Raw genomic sequence first — 18647 nt, forward strand, 5'->3', positions numbered from 1 at the left:
TGCACATAGATATTCTATACATACCAAACAATTAGCAAATGTGGACAAGGGGGTTATCCTACAGCAATTAAAGAGATTCATTTGAGAATATATTAACACTTAGTAAAGGTTTTCACTGTAAAACAAAAGTGTGTTGTTTCTTTATTGTGACGGTTCTGAAGTAAAGACTGCATTATAGAAAATGTGATGTTTTTTTTGCAGTTTTAACTATATTATAGTCCCTCACTCATTTTATCCTCCACATGAGGATCACAAGGAGGCTGGAGCCGATCCCACGGGTCCATCACAGGGCCAAAGACGAAGACAAACAACCATTCACTCTCACACTCACATGTACGGCCAGTTAACCTAATCACACAAACTGCATGTTTTTGGACTGTGGGAGGAAGTCGGAGAAACCCAGAGAGAACCCACGCTCTAAAAAAGGCCCTTGGTTGAACCAACATTCAAACTGGGGACCTTGTTGCTGTGAGGCAGCAATGCTAGCCACTTCTCTGCCGTGTAGCCCATTTTTCTATGCTGTGCTATATTACACTTGTTTCTGCTGCATCCATTTTTAAAAAAGGCAGTTTCTACGGGATCAGTGAGACCAAGGATCACATTACTGGCAATTTTGTTGTATTGTTTTTCTGTAACGTTTACATTTGAACAGCACACACTCTACTATATGATACAATACTACAAAATGATGAATTCACCCAAAACAGTCCCAGCATCTATGTTTGGGATTTTTTAGTTTATCATATATTTGTTACTAGTGTGTTATAGATCTGTTGACGCTCATTCACCTTCTGATGACAGTATTACACGAGTGAAAGGTCTAGAAAAGGCAAGGATGTTGTCCTTGGGTTTGTCAGTCTGTACTTTTACAGGTGAGGAATGAGTCAACCTCTCATACAGTATGTATTTGTTGGTTATATCATTCTGAACATGGTTGTTTGGACTCTGTTATAGGCCACAAATATGACTTCATCATTTCGATCAATACTCTTGTCAAGGTTGGCATTTTATTTTAAAGATAAAATGAGATTGAACTCTCACTCACAAATCAAGTCACAACTGCCTTTTAATCCAACTCACGTGTCATGGCCACAATACAGAGAAGAATGTTTCAGAGCAAAAATGTTATGCCCCTGTAGTTATTAATACATTTACATTATTCAGGACAAAACCATCACAGGAAGAGCAGTCATGAATAGTACAAATGGTACCTGGGGATATTTCTATGGAAGTTGCACAAGCTAAAATTCCAGCTAGCCTAGGTTATGTAGATTCAATCATGGGGCTTGTAAGTGTGGGATACCTAAATACCTAAATCTAAATACCAAACAAACAAATAGCTCCTACAGACGCTGTAAATTAATATTTGACTGCTAGGAAAATGGCTTCAGACCATCCATACTGTGAGTTAATTCAGATTCCAGATTAAAAGTCTTGTCAGTAGACTAGGACGTAGGTCTTGGCCTGAGAGGATCTGCCCACCTTTTGCTCTGTACAGCCATTATGAATTAATGCAATTAACTTGATGCAATTTAAGTACATTTCCCTTGCTTATACTTTCAAATTTAATGAATTACTTACTTTTAATATACATATTGTGATGATAAGTGGTATAGGTACTGATCCAGTGGGAGACGCTGTCCTATCCAATCCTGCCTTACTAATAAATCACTGATAACTTCCCAGGTCTGACAGAGTTACAAGCTTTTTATATCGATAGCATGTGCTGTTAATCACCACGTGACAGCGAATCACAGCAGTGAGGCCCACAGGGAGACAGGAGCGGAGGAAGAAGAGACTAATAAATGAGAAAAGTATGAAAAGTTACTTCATATGGCATGTTCTAACAGCCAAAAAAGTTTTTGGTTTTTTATCTGGACAGACTCTGTTGTAAACTGAAGAAAATGGGTTATACATTTTCTTCCTAAAATGAGTCATTTAAGTAACATGCTAAATGTTAAATCTTTGTGGAATGTGGAATTTTATTTTTGTTGAACTGAGTAATTTAAAAAAAAAAAAATGTTTTTTCAGAATTCAGTCATAATCCCTCTAATTTGAAAACTGTCAAATATATTGTTACTGTCTGAATGGTAATTCAACGCCCCTGAAATATACGGATTGTATCTTTAAGACTTTTGAGGGTTTGATGAGTGGGCGGAAAAGCGGGATTCAAACGCGAAGCTCCGCCTCAGCATCCGCCGCCTGACAGTGAGGAAACAGGAAGTGGACAAACATTTGTTTTCATCACCCACAAAAAAAATGGGGGCCGCGCTGGACGTCCCCACGCAGTGTCCCCTGTGCAACGAGCTGACCCGGGACCCGGTCATCCTGAAGTGCCAACACCGCTTCTGCTCACGATGCATCGGAGACTTGTGGAGCGTCGCTCCGAACGGGCCGTACCATTGTCCAGAGTTCCGGTGTAAAACTGTGTACCAGACTCTGCCGTTCGATCGCAGCTTCGTGCCGTCCGGCCCGAATCCATGGGGTGAGCCTAACAGCAGCAGCAGCAGCGCAGGTACCGTTTAAAACGGGTCAGCATTGGGCTTGAAACCGTGGGGGTAAAACTAGCACCTGAATATATAACTGTGCAGTTAGCCAATGTAGCTAACTTCGCTGCAAGTACAAGCTAACCAGGCTAATACATGATAAGATCATGCTGGTTCACTTTTGACAGTGATAGTGACGAACAAAAGTTCACTTTCCATTTACATCCGTGTTTCTCTTCACTGTAAAGCTGTTCGAAGTTTCTCACCACAAGATAACAGCCCACGAGATGAAAGCAGTGATGTGGACTAAGATACTTTTATCTTATTTTTGTCTTTAACGTAAGTTAAAGAACGTTACAATTTTATAAAAGTGCGCCATTATATGTAAAACACAATATCAAACAGTCCCCTCACTGTTATTGCTTATATTGAGGCACAAATGTTTATTTTTTTATTAAACCAGACAGAGCAGATTAATAACACATTTTTATTTACTACTGTGGCCTGGCAAACGACATTGCGTTTTAAGGGAGAGGGATAAGTGGTTATAAAACAAAAAAAAAAGTGAATGTGGCATTTTAATTAAGACATGATCCTGACTTTCAAAAAATGGAGTGCAGCTCTAATTAATGTAAAACCTGTGTTTGCATGCTAATACATGCAGTCCAAGCACAATTATGTTGGTCAAGTGTGGGATTGTATTTGAAACATTAGTGTAAATGTTCTAAATGAATCTGTTTTTAATTCTAGCCACATCCAATAATCATGCACGAAACAAATTTGACTCTGCATTGAGGAGGCCCTCACTCACCAGCCGACTCCTGGGGAAGAGAAAGGCCGGCACTCCTGCATCTGAGCCACCTGATACCAAGCGATCAACTGTGTCCTCCCCCTGTGAGCAGTCCAATTCCACTGAGACACCCACAACTTCCTTTTCACATGAATTTGGGCAGTCATCCAATGTGGAGACATCCAAGGTAGAGGAGCACCCAGAATCTTCACAGTCTGAGCATAATAGTGCCCCATCCTCCGGTAAAAGGTCTGGCAGCGAGGCAAACCAGCAGAGCCAATGTAATTCAGAAGTCATCACAGTCAACGAGACCGACAGCTCAGATGAAGTTGATATATGTGAGGCACCTCTTCTTGCAACCCCCAGGAAAAAGAAAGGACTTCATGCATCACCAAGGAAACCTGCCTCACCTGCCAATTCTGATTGCTCTCCTGGAGATAAAGACAAGTCTCCTGATCATCCTGCCAAGCCACCTCTGCTGTTCACCAAGCATTCTACTGCTTCAGGATCTTCAAGTCACAAGGGCATCTTTTCCATGACGGAGAACAAAAATACCAGCCCTGTGCCCTGCCATTATTGTCCAAAGATGGGGTATCAGTCTGCTGTGAAGACCTGTTTGGTGTGCGGAGCTTCCATGTGTAAAGAGCACCTACGTCCACATCTGGACTCTCCTGTGTTTCGGAGTCACACACTGGTTCCTCCCGTGGAGGACATTTCTCCCTGGAGGTGCCAGGAGCACCATGAGATGAACAGGATCTACTGTCGGCAGTGTGAAGTGTGTGTGTGCACGGTGTGTACTGTCATAGGATCTCACCGTGGCCATGTCTGCATCAGCATCAGGGAGGCAGAGAGCGAGCTCAGGGTGAGTGGGGAATATTTTAGAGACTTACATTTAATAAATACAATACAGTAATTATGGTTAAAAGCAAAACTGAGCCAGAGCAGGAAATGTATGTTTTTCTCTGTATTCTTTTTTTCTTTTAGGGGAACCTGAAAGAAGAGATCAAACAACTGCAAAATGCTGAACAGCAAGTGATGAGCAGAGTCACTGAACTTACAGAGAAGAAAGAGACTTCAAGAGTAAGAGAACTCTTTCATTCTCTCCCAGTAGTTGATGTATTTAATTCGGTTTTATGACTCTTTGGTGGGTTTAAGAAATAGAAAATATTAAGTTTTGGGGAGAAAAAAAACCCCTGATGCTGATGAGAGCAGGTCAAGTCCTCATTTCAGGATTCACAAAAGGGAAGTCTGTTATTTTTGTCTGATTCAGCAGTGGAGTATCAAGTTTCTAAACTTCACACAGGTGACACAGAACAGCATGAACCGTTCTGCTCTAAACTCTAAAAATGCTCATACCTGTGAGAAAATTCTCAATATGAGAACATTGGTGAATGTTCTCCTAAAGCACTTAGACACAACACTTAAGACCATGTTGTTTGTAGGAATGATTCTTGCATGAGGACCAGTGACGTGTGCGTACTGGTAGTATGGTGGCGAGCTCAGTTCTGTGTCCCGATGTTGCCACCATGCTGGCTCGGTACTGAGAGTATAGCTCTGTGATATTTCTCCCTTTTCATCTTTACCCTTGTGTGGCAGTGGGATTTCTTGCAAGTGGAAATCCATTTGCATGAGGAATTGCATCAGAAAGCAATTGCAGACCTGAAAAAAAAGACAGGGTTGTGTAAATGTAAATGTAAAAAGTTGCTGTGGGCAGTTCTGAAGTGAACATTACTTACCTCCACATATATTTTATGCCCCAGGTTCTTCACTCTCTCTGAGTTGCTCTGTAGTTTTTTTTTTTCATCTGTGTCTGTCGGTGTTGATAGATCGACTTGTCGATGATTGAAAAACTGTTGTTAGATGGTTGTTTGAAATTCCCTGCGGTATGTATGTTTGCATTTTGGTCAAAACTATTGTTTAGGAGAGTTCTGTCTTGTTCTTAAGAGAATGGGCCCTATTACTTCTTGACGTTTGACAGGCAGTGCCTTGAGATGATAAAATAATGACTTAGTGGTATTCTCTCTGTATGCATTCTTCAAAAAAAATTAATCAAATATATACAAATACAAATTTGTGATTCATATTTGGTTAGAAGCTCCCATATCTGGGAAATACAAAATCTGACATTGTGTTTTGGTTGGTTATGTGGTAACAATTACACAACACACTGATTTACATGATGTCTATCCAGGTGGCTTTAAGTGAAGCACGAGAAGGAGTGCAACAGCAGTATGGAGCCATCAGAGAGGTCCTGGAGCAGGAGGAGCAATCGGCTCTTCAGTGTGTGATGAAGGAGGAGAGCAGGGTGGTGGGCTGGCTAGAGGAGAAACTCGGCCAGCTCCAAAGCTCCCTGCTATCCATCCATCAAGGTCTCCACACCCTGGAGGCACTGGCCGATAGCAAGGGAGACACACGCATTCAGGACCAGGCCTTCATTAAGGTGAGTCTGAGGTTATTGGGTAAAACCATCAGTGAAATATGAGAAATGTGAAAACCTACCCAAATAAAATGTCTTTTTTCTTTCTCTTTAACAGGAGTACAGCAAGGTGGCCCAGCTGTAAGTGGTTTTCTTTCTTACTTTGACAACAGACAGCAGCTATCTTTTAAACATGTCAGTAGCTGAATGTCACACCAACAATATGTAGTCTTAAAGGGTGGATTAAGCCTTAGAGGTTTACATTTGCTAAATACAAAATAGCTGCTTTTAAGTACATGCTTAGTGGAAAAAAAGATGGTTTACAAACTTAAAAAATTCCTTACTTACTTTTATTATTATGAAATCTTCAACCGTTTTCTTTTTTTAGTACAGAATGCACTTGTGTTCTTGTTTGTGTAGGTTTTTGTTTTATTATTTTTTAACACATCATTGTGTCTGGTCCTTTTCTACAGTGCTAATGACACGGCTGGTTGTGTGGAGCAATTCGAGGTTCCAGAGGAGGTGGATCGGGCCCGGCTGAAATGTTTGCAGCGCTGGACAGAGAAGCGTCTTGACACACTCGCCATCACTGAGCCTGGCAAAGACCGAGATCTGTACAGACTTCGCTGTAAGACAAGTTTACTGGCACCCGTTCCACTCACGAACGAACATGGGAATAAATCCTATTGGCCCAAGTTTGCCCAAATGAATTTTAATCTTAAAATATGAAATGTACTTTTCTTTTTCCCTCTGTACAGATGGAACCATTCCGATCTTGGACGCAGATACAGCCCATTCAAAGTTGCAGCTATCTGAGAACAACAGGAGAGCGATCTACAGCGAGACTCAGCAGCTCTACGCTGAGCACGAAGCTCGCTTCAGCTGTTTCCCACAAGTGCTGGCCTCCTGTGCCGTGGACAGTGGCCGCTGGTACTGGGAGGTGAACGTGTCTGTGGATGACGGCCGATGGAAGGTGGGAGTGTGTGAGGGACAGATAGAGAGGAAGGGCCAAAAGGACAGCTCACGTCTGGGCTTCAACGTTTACTCCTGGTGCATCGCCTGTGACAAGAAGAAGGTAGAAGCTCAGCATAACAAAGTGTCCGTTCCTGTGGCCGTGGACAGGCTGAACAGGGTGGGAGTGTTCCTTGACTTTGAAGAAGGCATTTTATCATTTTTTAATGTGACACCAGGGGGCAGTCTAACACTGATGTATTCCTACAAGCACAGCTTTTCTGATCCCCTTTACCCGGCCTTTTCTGTGTCAAAAACACAGCTGGCCGTCTGTGATCTGTTCCAAACATAATCTGTCAAACACTGACATTTCAGTTCTGCTGTAAATTTGCAGAATACTCTTTTTGTACGTAGAAAATTTTATTCATTATAATTGTTTGCAGGCACATCATGCCACACTGTAAATAATGCTATGCTTTTGCCAACATATGATTGAATGTCATTTGTATGATACTGGGAATGCTATCCGCTATATATTATACATAGTACATTCCAAAAGTTGTTTTTAATCAGGGTTTTAAAATTTAAAAAAAATTATATCTGAAAATTTAAAAAAAATTATATCTGTGTCCATCTGCGAAGAAATGACAGTGTTTTTACATGATGGTATCAAATCAATGTCTTGAATCTTTTATCCTCTGAGCCTTTTTTTCCCACAAATAAATAGTCTACGTTTCTAGAACAAGTGCATTCTATTTCCTGTTTATATTTAAATAGAACTATAGAGTCGTATGCGTATGAATGGGTGGTGTGTTTTCTCCACAGAGAGTGCCGGTTGACATTTTAACCAAACTCTCACTGCCTTCACCACATGTGAGCTTTACTGATGATAAACACTGCCTCAGGGACAAACTCCTTAGAGCGTTACAAATTGCTCAAGTCAATACATTGTCCTGTTTATCTGTAGCCGCTGAGATTCATTTGTTCTGACTGAAGGTGTGTGTTTGTGTGTGTGTGTGTGCTTGAAGTCATTTGCGATCAGTTCCTTCTGGAGTCCTGTTAAAGCAAAAGCGTGCCAGTGGTTTAGGAACAGCTGGCCACGGATCAAGGTTGATCCACACACGTTGACTAAGAAACAAAAGCTTCAGGATCTACAGTATGAAATGAACTACTGAAAGTCTTAAATAAGCTCGAGCACAATCATTCAGGGTGAACTGATCTTTGTACAGACCAAGGTCCAGTTGGTTATATTTTGTTGTTTAATGCCTCGTTTTGATTCAAAAAATAAAATAAAAAATCTTCCTCCTGTGATTTGTTTGGCAAAGTTTCAGACACTTGACGCATTGAGTCCATGCAGGTGCACCAGTCAACCATGGCAACAATTTCACACTTGTAGCTGCACGAGCCAGAGGTACTCGGACGTCTTCTGTGGGCTTGACTGTATTTTTCCTTCTTTCCCTGTTTCTGGCACATGAAAGCGGAATGCAAGACAAGTCTGTGAGGACAAGACGAGGACACTATAGCAGTCAATATAATCAAATTCTTTTCACAGCAGACGTTTTTCTGACTGGTTACCTTTAAATGAGATGAGCTTATTGAGTATGTTGGCAGGGATGTGGGGTCTATTGAAGGCTCTAGACGGCTTCATCGTGATTATTGTGCATCACCTAAGTCGAGGTATAAAGTGATTATTAGAGATCCCAGCCTACAGCCTTCCTATATCCTGATGGTAACAGTGAGAGAGTCTGCTTGTCAAAATGTCGTCGTATAATAAGAAGACACTCTTTCGTCCTTGTTGCTGCTCTGGTGAAATTTCCCCCGGGTATTTGTGTCTCAAAAGAATATGCACAGAACCAAGTCACCATAACAGTGGTGTTATCATGTACAGTGATAAATGACACAGTGGATGTGGACTGAACAAAACACTCACTTGTGACAACAGCAGGCTGTAGATTTGTGGTGATGTGCTCTTTTTTTTTTTGTTTCTAAACAGAAATCGAGAGTAGCACAAAATGCAATTTGCTTTTAAAAATCAATACTTCATTAAAAGGAATTAAACGGTTCCATCTATCAAGAATTTGCGTACATTAGTGTCTTCTGTGCTCCGTCCTTCTTCCAGTGAATTCAAACTGAAGCAGTGCAATAAGTGCACCTAAGAGTGCCTCATTTGCAAAGCTTTGCCAGTCACTGCCACTCTCTCTCACTCTCTCTTAGATTGCATGCTTTTACTTCTCATTATTGTTGTCAGAAAGGAAAGTGCACTGGCATGGCATTAGAGGGCAGGGGTTTTCAAACCGATGGTGGGCAGCAAGTCTTCCACTTAAACTGTCTTCTTAATGCCACTAAATGTCACTCTCGCTCTTAGATTGCATGCTTTTACTTCTCATTATTGTTGTCAGAAAGGAAAGTGCACTGGCATGGCATTAGAGGGCAGGGGTTTTCAAACCGATGGTGGGCAGCAAGTCTTCCACTTAAACTGTCTTCTTAATGCCACTAAATGTCACTCTCGCTCTGGGGATTTGTTGGCGACCTCGCGGTAGTTGGCTCGGCGGTTCAATCATTTCTTTTTCACCGTTGGAGGTAGATGTATAGTGCCATTTGGCGTGGGTTAGTTCCCGTTTAATGTTCCCTCTGAAATTTGTCAAAGCAGCAATGCCTGTCATCCGCCTTTGCTGCCGCCCTGGTCTGACCCTAAACCATGGGAAAATGTGTCTCTCATCAGCTTTTATCTTCTGGATTTAGTTTAACCTGATTCAAATAGCTCCAGTTTGTGCCTCTTGTGTTACTATTACATCTGCGTCACAGAGCATCAGGCAAATAATCACCCAGCACTCTCTGTGAACTCACAGATTGCTTCAGCAATGTGTTCCAGACAAAACCACTTTTTTTTATTGTGTAGTTATTGGTTTATTTTTGACTTCCAGGTGATTAGAAGACTCTAAAATACATTCAGAACAGCAGTTAAACCCAATCTTATCCAATTTATTTACAAAGCACATTTAAAAACAACAATAGTTGACCAAAAATGTTGTACAGTAGTTCAAATAAATACATAAATAAATGATCCTCTGGGTTGATTTAAGATTATTTGTGCTTCCTTCCTCTACATACATGTGATATACTGGGTGCTCACCAGCATGCATGTATGAGGGTGAAAATAGGCTCACAGTCCACTTAAACTTTAACAGCTCAACAATGGGCACCACCAGGGATGTGACTGCACATGCATAACAAACGTGTCTCCTGCCACTATCCTCTCAGCACTTTACAACCTGCCACCTGCTTTATAAACACTTTCCGCAAGCCGCTGTTATATGAGACTCGCATCCAGGAGCGAAGCACTTTAGGCTCTGTGGTGCTTTTTTTTTTTGGTCTGTTCACCCGGCAGTTATGGTCTGTCAAGGAGATTGGAAATGAAAAAAAGAAAAAAGAAGCTAACTAAGATTTTATCTCTACACCAAGTGTTGTCTGAGTTACCAAAGCTGGGTGACCTCGTGTCTACATAGCATTCTCTTTTGTTGTCCAAACATGTAAACAAAGAGGTGACCTTTTCCTCCATATAACAAAGAAAGTGATGACAGATGAGATGTATGTGCTGTGTGACACGATCGACACATGGACACTGCACTGAGTATCTGTGCTATTATGACCCAGGCTTGCCACAGTCTACAGACTCCTACCTTGTTGCTACAGACACATCCTGTGGTCATACTGTTGGCATGGTAACTGTTGGTGGGCTCAGGTGAGTGAGAACATGTGTCACTTAGTCACCATGCTTGGCTGGTGTTGTCCATGGAAATCTGAGATAGTAGAGAAGAAGGAATAATGGGCCCAATTGTTGTGTGCTGCGCTCATTCTTCTCCTTCACCTTTCCCCACAGACAAATCAGTTTATCCTCCACTGTCACTGTCGCAGAAGACGGGCAAGCATATCTCACTGTCTGTCCATCAGCCCTCGCTGAACTGAGAAAATCCAATTTGATGAAAACCTAATCTCTTGCCCCACGTCTGTGCGCTGCTCTCATGTGATTACACTAACTTTATTGTGAAAATGTACAATTCCTAAAAGCTTAAATCCAGCATGTGGTCTGCAGAGAATAAAGCGTCACCATGGCTTCATGCACAGCATTATTTTAGATTTATTCAGCAGCTCTTCAACCACTGTCTCCTCCTACTCCTCCTCCCTCTCTAACCAAAACCCCTTCTCCCCTCCCTCCCTATGTCATCTCCCAGAATAACTGCAGTGTCTTTAGCACCATTATCTATTTATTTATATGTCTGTTTGCTTGCTCTTCCCACTTGATCTCTCTCCACAGGAAGGTCAGAGTGCAGGGTCAATGTTCTTAGTAAACCTCAGGAGGTGACTGGGATTTAGTGTCTCGTTCAAGGTCGTGTTACTAGAAAGTATCCAGGCTCTCATGAGACGCTGAGCCTCTCATATTGTACTGACCAGCTGTTTTCACAGTCTACAGCCCTCTGCCAGTAGGTTCACCTTTATGGAGCGCACACTGTGAGGTTTCGTGTTTCAGATGTATACAATAGATGATGTATTTGTCAAAAACGAACACAAGTTTAAGGGATAAAAAGACTACACAGTGAATTGTAGATTAGTGTGAGCTGCAAATCAAGTCAACACAAAAATGATGAAAACATAGTCTATTAGCATTCAATCTCATCTTTAATTTTATAAAATACAGTTCATTTGTTCTTTTGAATACACGTCGATTCCTTTAGAAAAAAAAAGAGGAGAGCGGTCACAGACTTCTGCCAAGACTCAGTACTGTATGATATGATGGGGTTTACTATTGGAAGGACTGTTTTTAAGGATGTTTTGTTTTCCTAAACCATTTCTATACAACGCCAAAGATAATTATTCATTAAGTTCTTGGGGTGTAAATCAAGAATTTTCAGTCAGCCAAGCGACAACAAAGTTTTCTTTTACACAGTCATCAAAATCATTTCCAAACGTTCTAGTTCCTCCCAGTTTCCTTTTGGGACTCCCTTATGGATGTGGTAGGATGTAATTAAACGCTATCTGCAGAGATGAACTGTGCTAGTTTTGGTCTCTAATCATTCTGCTGTTTCATTTTCTTACAATGTCTTGTTTTGCCCAAAGCTGTGGGTTTCTCACCACACACACACACACACACACACGCACACACACACGCACGTTGTCACCAAAGAAACAGAGCTTTTTCTGTCTTTTTTCCATCTTGCTCATATGCAGTTCAGCAATCTGCCAAACATACTCGTGGACAGACAAACAAACATGTCTTCGGTGTCTCACGAGTTTGGTTCTGGCAACAAATCAGGTGAATTCTGTCAATGCTTCTGACTCCTGCAATTTATAGGCTTGTATAACTCATAAAAGCAGTATATACACATATATATAGTACATATAAAATCTCAATGCTAAATATGAAACAGCAACACTATTCGACCATCTTGCAAAACAGTTAGAGCAGCAGGCTACATTTTGAATTCAAAAGTCTGAGCCCCTTTCTTCATACTTCCCTCCGAAGCTCCGCCTCCAGATCACAGGAACACGCAAAGAATACAGATACACGAGTGCTGCACAGTGTTGGTAACTTTCGGTACTTTTCGTTGATGCCAAGTTTTTTGGATACTTCAATTGACAACTTGATGATGAAAAACAACAAATACTCTGTCCAGTAGAAACAGCATAACAAGCATGTTTAATTAGGCAGATGGCAGTTTGATTGATGCATCATGATAAAAAGTATTTCATTTGGTCCGTTCAGTATGATTGGATGGTGTGTTTCCAGGCCGGTTCTACAGCTGACGGACTTTTTTCATTTTTGTGACAATGCAATACAATAATACAACAATACAATCTGGTTGTGAAGAAGAATTTAAGCAATACAGTAAAAGTCCTAATACTAAACTTGACTGACTGTAGCTTTAGGTTTAACATGCATATGGAGTTGCTTCTGATCGTCTCACCAAACTCGAAGCAATTAAACAAACAAATGAATTCCCCACTCTAATTTCAAAGTCATAACTGCAGGACAGAGACAGATCATCGACGGCAGTGCTAATGTGAGTGTATATCTCATCTCCTGTGAAATTCAATACACCAAAAGTAACATTTCAGACGCTGATATGCACAGTTTGGTTATATGCACTCAGTCAGACGTTATTTAGCATTTGGTTTAATAATGTTTCACCGTGCTGCAGGGACAAAAACCTAACAAAGATATGGTCCATTTAGCAGTAGCAGGGCAACAGCCTGCCTTATCATGTAGATTGTTTTATTGCGGTGATAAATTAAATGCTCTAAATTAAACAAGTCCATTAAGTTTCATCTAGAGCGAGCGCTTTAATGGCGACTATGGGAGATGTATCGTTATGATTATCTTCCACCCACAGCACCAGAATGTCAGCCGGGAGAGCTCCTGACCCCAGACGCTCTGACAGCGAGTCATGAAAAGTTTTGGCATTTCAACAGAGTTACCAGATCTGAGCTCATCAGCTCTGCCCAGACAATCAGGGCCGTACTTTCATTTCCTCCTGCCTCCCCCCCCTGGGCTTTTCTCTCAGCTGTCTGGAATGTTTTCCAACAGTGATGTAGGAAGGGGCTCAACGGTTTTCAAGGTAATTGGTATGTTCCCGCTTGAGCCCGTGCTGAGGAAAAATCTGATATGAAGCCTAATGTCATTGTTGTTTCAGTATAATCTCAATGCACATATCGTCAGTCGGGGGCGTCTCTGTGCTGTAAATCACTACTGAATGCGGGTTTTGTGTTGTAAGCCGGTGATATTCTTATGTGAGAAAAACCTTGAAATAGGTTTTGAGTCCCCAAATCCCACAAACGAAGGATTCTCATGAAAAATTGAGTCTGCTCTCAATATTTCACTGGCCCCCTCCTTGTCTCCCTCTCACACTGTTATTTGTCTCCTCCGAGCTTTTGCTGACTTGAGTGATTTCTTTCACATCTCAAATGGGGTCTCATGGTGTAATGTGAATAAAGTCAGTGTCCCCCTGAGGCAGCTGGTTGCTCCCACATGAATACACTGTCGGCCCACTTGTCCCCGCCCCCGCATGTCATTTCTGTCCTCATTTCCCTTGAGCAAGATTAGAAATTCGGAGGTTTTCTTGAAACCGTGACTCACGTAACTACGTTAAGCTTTATATTAGTGGCGTTTCATTTCTCAGCCGTTTAAGTGATGCAAAAACATCCCAAAGTTTTTCTTTCCTCTTGATGATATGGCAAGTGTGTGGGCTGAGCATTTTAATGCACTAGGTAGAACATGTTATGGAAAAAAGAATATACTTCACATCGCACTTCACACAGGACAAAACACTCATTTGTAATAGCCTTAAAGGCTTTAGGGGGCTGTGATAAAAAGAAGTGTTTTTCTATAGGTGTAAATATTTCTGCTCAGTGGACAGTAGCTGACCAAATACTTAATCCATTTAGAGTAACCATATTGTCTTACAAGTAAAGTTCAGTCCGTGAAAAGGATTATGTTTCATGACTTTCCAGGGCATCTTTCGCCTGATTCCCACCGTTCACCTGACATGACTGCAACATGAAGGAGCTGATCACAGAGACTTTGGACTTAGACTCTAGTGTGCACCAAAGGGAGACATAATGGAGGCAGAGTGTAAAAGAAGTCAGCTCTCCTTCTGTATCCCCCTGTCATTTTCTGACCAGTCAGAGCTGAGACATAAGGCTTCTTATTACATCTCCTGTCAGACGGACAAAAAGGACACAGTACTCCCAGTTCTCTCTCTCTCTCTCTCTCTCTCTCCTCATCAATGTAACGACCGGCTTTTCAGCAGGGTATGGGACAAATCAATATGTGAGCTGAGGTTGTGTAAACTATTCTCAGCTCACATATCAGCTGTCCTCCTCCTGTATCATTATCATCGGCACAGTGTTGCCTTGGCCTCTTTACTATTATTCACATTCTGCTGCAGTTCCTCAATGGATGATATTGTTTGTGTATTTATTTTGTAGATTTGTAAGAGTGGGCCACATTGTGAATCAAAAAAGGATTGCAGTACGTACTGTTGCATAACTAAAGAGAAGTTACAATACTTCCTTCCTTCTCTGGGCATTCCATATTTCTCATGATGTCTTTTCACTTATTGTCCTTTAAAGCTTTAGTGCGTAACCTTTGTGAACAGAAGCAATTTGTATCTTTAAAAATTGGCTGTGTCAAGCAATACTATCAGACCTGACTGAGGGAACACACAGAGTCATGTGAAGTGGACGGGCTTCATCAGCAGCATGTGACATTTGTTACACACTACAGTTTTAACACCACTTTCCATGTTGAACACAAATGGAATAGAATTAACATGTTTTATAATGACATTAGCATTTCTTCTAGCTGAGACCCACTCCATGTTAGGGCTGTACATGTTTTTTTCTTGTATATATATCTTTTATATATATATATATATCCGTGGAACGTCATCCAGCTTGTAAAACATCAATGATTCTTTCATACATCAAATAGAATCTAATTTGGCTCCTGTTGAATCAACTACTCACTGTCTGTTGTCAAAGCTTGGGGGTAAAAATGTACTCCAATCTCAATTAAGCCTACATTTGGGTTTATAATGTTCTCCTGCCTGAAACAAATAAGAGCCAGGTTCTCGATATAGCTCTTAGCTAAAGCAAAGAGGAAATTAATTTAGACTGGGAAGAAAGAACACTATTGTTTCCATAAGCTTAGGTGCTAAATATTTAGCTGGATCCCACGTAGCAGCACAGCAAGTGCTCTTTCATATCAAAAGGCTATTTCCATCTGCTTAATCTTTTTATTTATTTATTTTTTTTAATATTCCTGATTATGCATTCTGTATGCAATGTTTTTGATGTCGATTTTTACATTTCAAGTGCAATTCTAACGGCTGACAGAGACACAAAGACGTCGCTCTCTTCCTGTTTCATCTTTCATTACTTATTTTTGTTGACGTTATCCAGCGGGGAGGTAATTCACTTGTAGTCGCGATTATTACTGGATTAGTGGGTCCTCAAATTCTAATAATGATTCATCTCAAAGTGTAGGATGAGCCAAGGAAATGATTAACTGGCTGCGCTCTTGTTGAGTCTATGTGGAAGCCGAGCCAGTGAGCCGGAACACAGACAGCGTGGAGGGCAGTGAAAGCGACTGTGGCTCGAGTCGACTAATACTTTGACCTTTGTCTGCTTCCTTTTGAGCAACTGTTGATCAGACGCTGAGCCTCAGGAGAGATTCGGATAAATAAACAGCTAAAACAGGGAAGCAGCTGACTGCTTCTTGTCATGAAGCCACTGTCCAACTGAGAGAGAAGGCCTCCAGGACAGTTGTACACTTGGTGAGCTTGACAGCTATATTTGGCACTCACCATATGTTAACATGACCTTTCATTCTCCAGTCTGAATTATGCACTGCCATGGTAACCTGCATTTTCAGATTTCTCTAAACCGAATAAGTTCCTACTCAGTATAAGCTGTCAAAATCATGACATTGTTGTTTTTGGGGCTGGATTATAGACACGTGTGTTTTAATCACAACACAACTTCCACATCATGTCAACTACTTGACGACACATGCCCTAGATTTTATTTTGCCCAGAAATTACATTTTTGTCATGAGGGAGAAACTCACTTTTTTTCTGGTGTGTTAAAGGAAGTGGATATTGCAAAGTTTATTGGATGGGAATGTCAGATGTGTGTCGAGGGACCTAATGTCAACTGAACTTTGCTCTATAAACAGGACTGCAGATGGGATATTGTGAAAGCAAGTTATGTAAACATCATAATTAATAACATTATATTAATTTTTTAATTAAAAAAGAAAATGTATTTTCGAGGTCAACAGTCCGATTGTTATTGCCCGTGTAAATGTAGATGCTTCTTTTATCCACTCTTTTGAGCATCATCCATCTTCTCTCACTTCCATTATTCCCTCAACAAAGTGAGAGAAGAAGGGAAGGTAGAAGAAAATCGCACCTTCCAGTTCTACAGTGTCTGCTTCATCATATCCTTTCACATGGTGGTACTGGCTGTGGACATTGTTGCTAATGAGTCTTGCTCTTTTCAAGGAAGTTGTGTCCCTCACCAATTCCCCACAGTGTCCCCGTTGTGATTTCCTCGGGCCTCCTGGCAACAAACCTCAATCATTCCTTCAAATGAAACAAAATATCACAATCCTGCTCTTAAGCAGCACATCCTGTTCTCCAGATGGCAATGTAGGATTAAGAGGATAAGGAATTTTTTTTTTTTGGAATCTTAATACACGTTAAAAGCCACATGATTTTTTTTAAATATGTGGAAAATAAGTCATGGTTTAAGAACAACCTGGAATCCTGTGTTGTGAATTAAGGAAGCACAGCAGGGTGAATTTAAGAAACGTGATTAGCTGATGTGGCAGGATGTCTGTAAGCGAGCTGATAACATGTCCTTGGTGTCTTCAAGGTCCACTGAGGTGTTGAGTCTATGGAGCTGATGACCTGATATGACTCTTCATCCTTACTGTGTGCTGTGTTAAACTGTGGAGTAGTGTAAGATGACATAAATTGATTGCGGCCTGTGCTCAGCCTCTGTAGTTGGTGATGATTGGCCGCTGCACGGTGGGGGCAGGCGAGCATTACTTGTAAGACAGGATCAAGTGTGGGTGAAGACCAAGAGCTCATGCCTCCCACATTCCAGCTCCTATCTTTCATGTGTATGTTTCCCCGTGTGCAGACAATAAACTTTTTTAATTAACACAAAGTATGTGGCATGATTTCTGTGTCAACCCCTTATGTCTTTCCTAGGGAACCACGTCTTCTTATTCCTCATGTGGCTGCTGGTTGCATACATACCATGCAAATGCTTGGGGCCCTGAAGAAAACAGGACTCGCAAGGTACATTTTCAATGTCAACCATAAAGCCCCAAATGTAGGGCACTTCTGGGGCCCCAAAAAACATAAATAACAAGTGGGCCTCTGAGAGTCAGTCCTAATGGTATATTTTGCAATGACAAGCCCATAAAACCCCACTAATACAGTATGCAGCTCACCACTGTTACATAAAACCCCCCTGAATGGGGCCCCTTCTGACTGGTGGGAGGATCGGTGAGAAAGTGTCTGAACTCTTAAAACACACCGACCGAGATCACTCACACACTATGTTTACATGCACAACTTTGCTGTGTACGTCTGACTCTGTATCTCTCTATAAGCTAGCGCATATTGAATCAGTTTCCTGTTGACCTTTACGTCACAGAAAAACAAACAGTGAACCGTGAGATGGACAGAGAAATGGATCTTGCTGTGATCCTGTATGTTTTGTACCTGCTGTACATGTCTCTTTGTCAGTCCAAAAGTGGGTCTTCTCCATAGCTTTCACTCACTACTGCACCACAGTACTACTGCAGTTTATAGATAGATAGATAGATAGATACTTTATTCATCTCACAGAGAAATTCACAGTTCAGCAGCTCCAGAATATGTTACACGATAGAAACATAAGAGGCATGCAGGTCTATGTACAGTCTAAATATAAACTGAAACATATGTATAAAAAGGAAAAAAGAAAAAATATATAAAAAATATAAAGGCGTAGAATGAGATGTACATGTGTGCTTGCTTGTATGTGTCATGTATGATGCAGGTTGAAGAGTCTGATGGCATGGGGGAGGAATGATCTCCTCAGTCTTTCTGTGGAGCAGGACATTGACAGCAGTCTGTCACTGAAGCTGCTCCTCTGTCTGTGTATGGTGCTGTGTAGTGGATGGTGTGGATTGTCTATGATGGACAGGAGCCTGTTGAGTGTGCGTCGCTCAGCTATCGATGTCAGACTGTCCAGTTCTGTGCCTACAACAGAGCCTGCCTTCCTTATTAGTTTGTCCAGGCGTGAAGCGTCCTTCTTCTTTAGGCTGCCCCCCCAGCACACCACTGTGTACAGGAGGGCACTCGCTACCACAGACTGGTAGAAGGTCTGTAGCAGCTTCCTGCAGACGTTGAAGGATGCCAGCCTTCTAAGGAAGTACAGGCGACTCTGT

The 18647-nt window shown here is 41.4% G+C and overlaps 1 protein-coding gene across 2 annotated transcripts; it reads left to right on the forward strand.

Annotated features, from left to right (window-relative positions):
* The first annotated feature begins 2205 nt into the window (after window positions 1–2205).
* On the forward strand, window positions 2206–7940 carry si:dkey-29p10.4 (tripartite motif-containing protein 14). Of its 2 annotated transcripts, none has more exons than XM_058646534.1 (7): window positions 2206–2485; window positions 3237–4138; window positions 4261–4356; window positions 5468–5716; window positions 5811–5833; window positions 6166–6320; window positions 6451–7940. In XM_058646534.1, the coding sequence occupies exons 1-7, from the start codon at window positions 2260–2262 to the stop codon at window positions 6993–6995; spliced, it is 2196 nt and encodes a 731-aa protein (XP_058502517.1). In that variant the 5' UTR covers window positions 2206–2259; the 3' UTR covers window positions 6996–7940. The 2 variants fall into 2 exon arrangements, with proteins under 2 accessions (XP_058502517.1, XP_058502516.1); XM_058646533.1 differs by having other exon boundaries at window positions 2206–2515; window positions 6451–7939.
* The last annotated feature ends 10707 nt before the right edge of the window (window positions 7941–18647 follow it).

The sequence above is a fragment of the Solea solea genome, chromosome 12, assembly GCF_958295425.1.
Source record: "Solea solea chromosome 12, fSolSol10.1, whole genome shotgun sequence".
In the NCBI taxonomy this organism is placed as follows: domain Eukaryota; kingdom Metazoa; phylum Chordata; class Actinopteri; order Pleuronectiformes; family Soleidae; genus Solea; species Solea solea.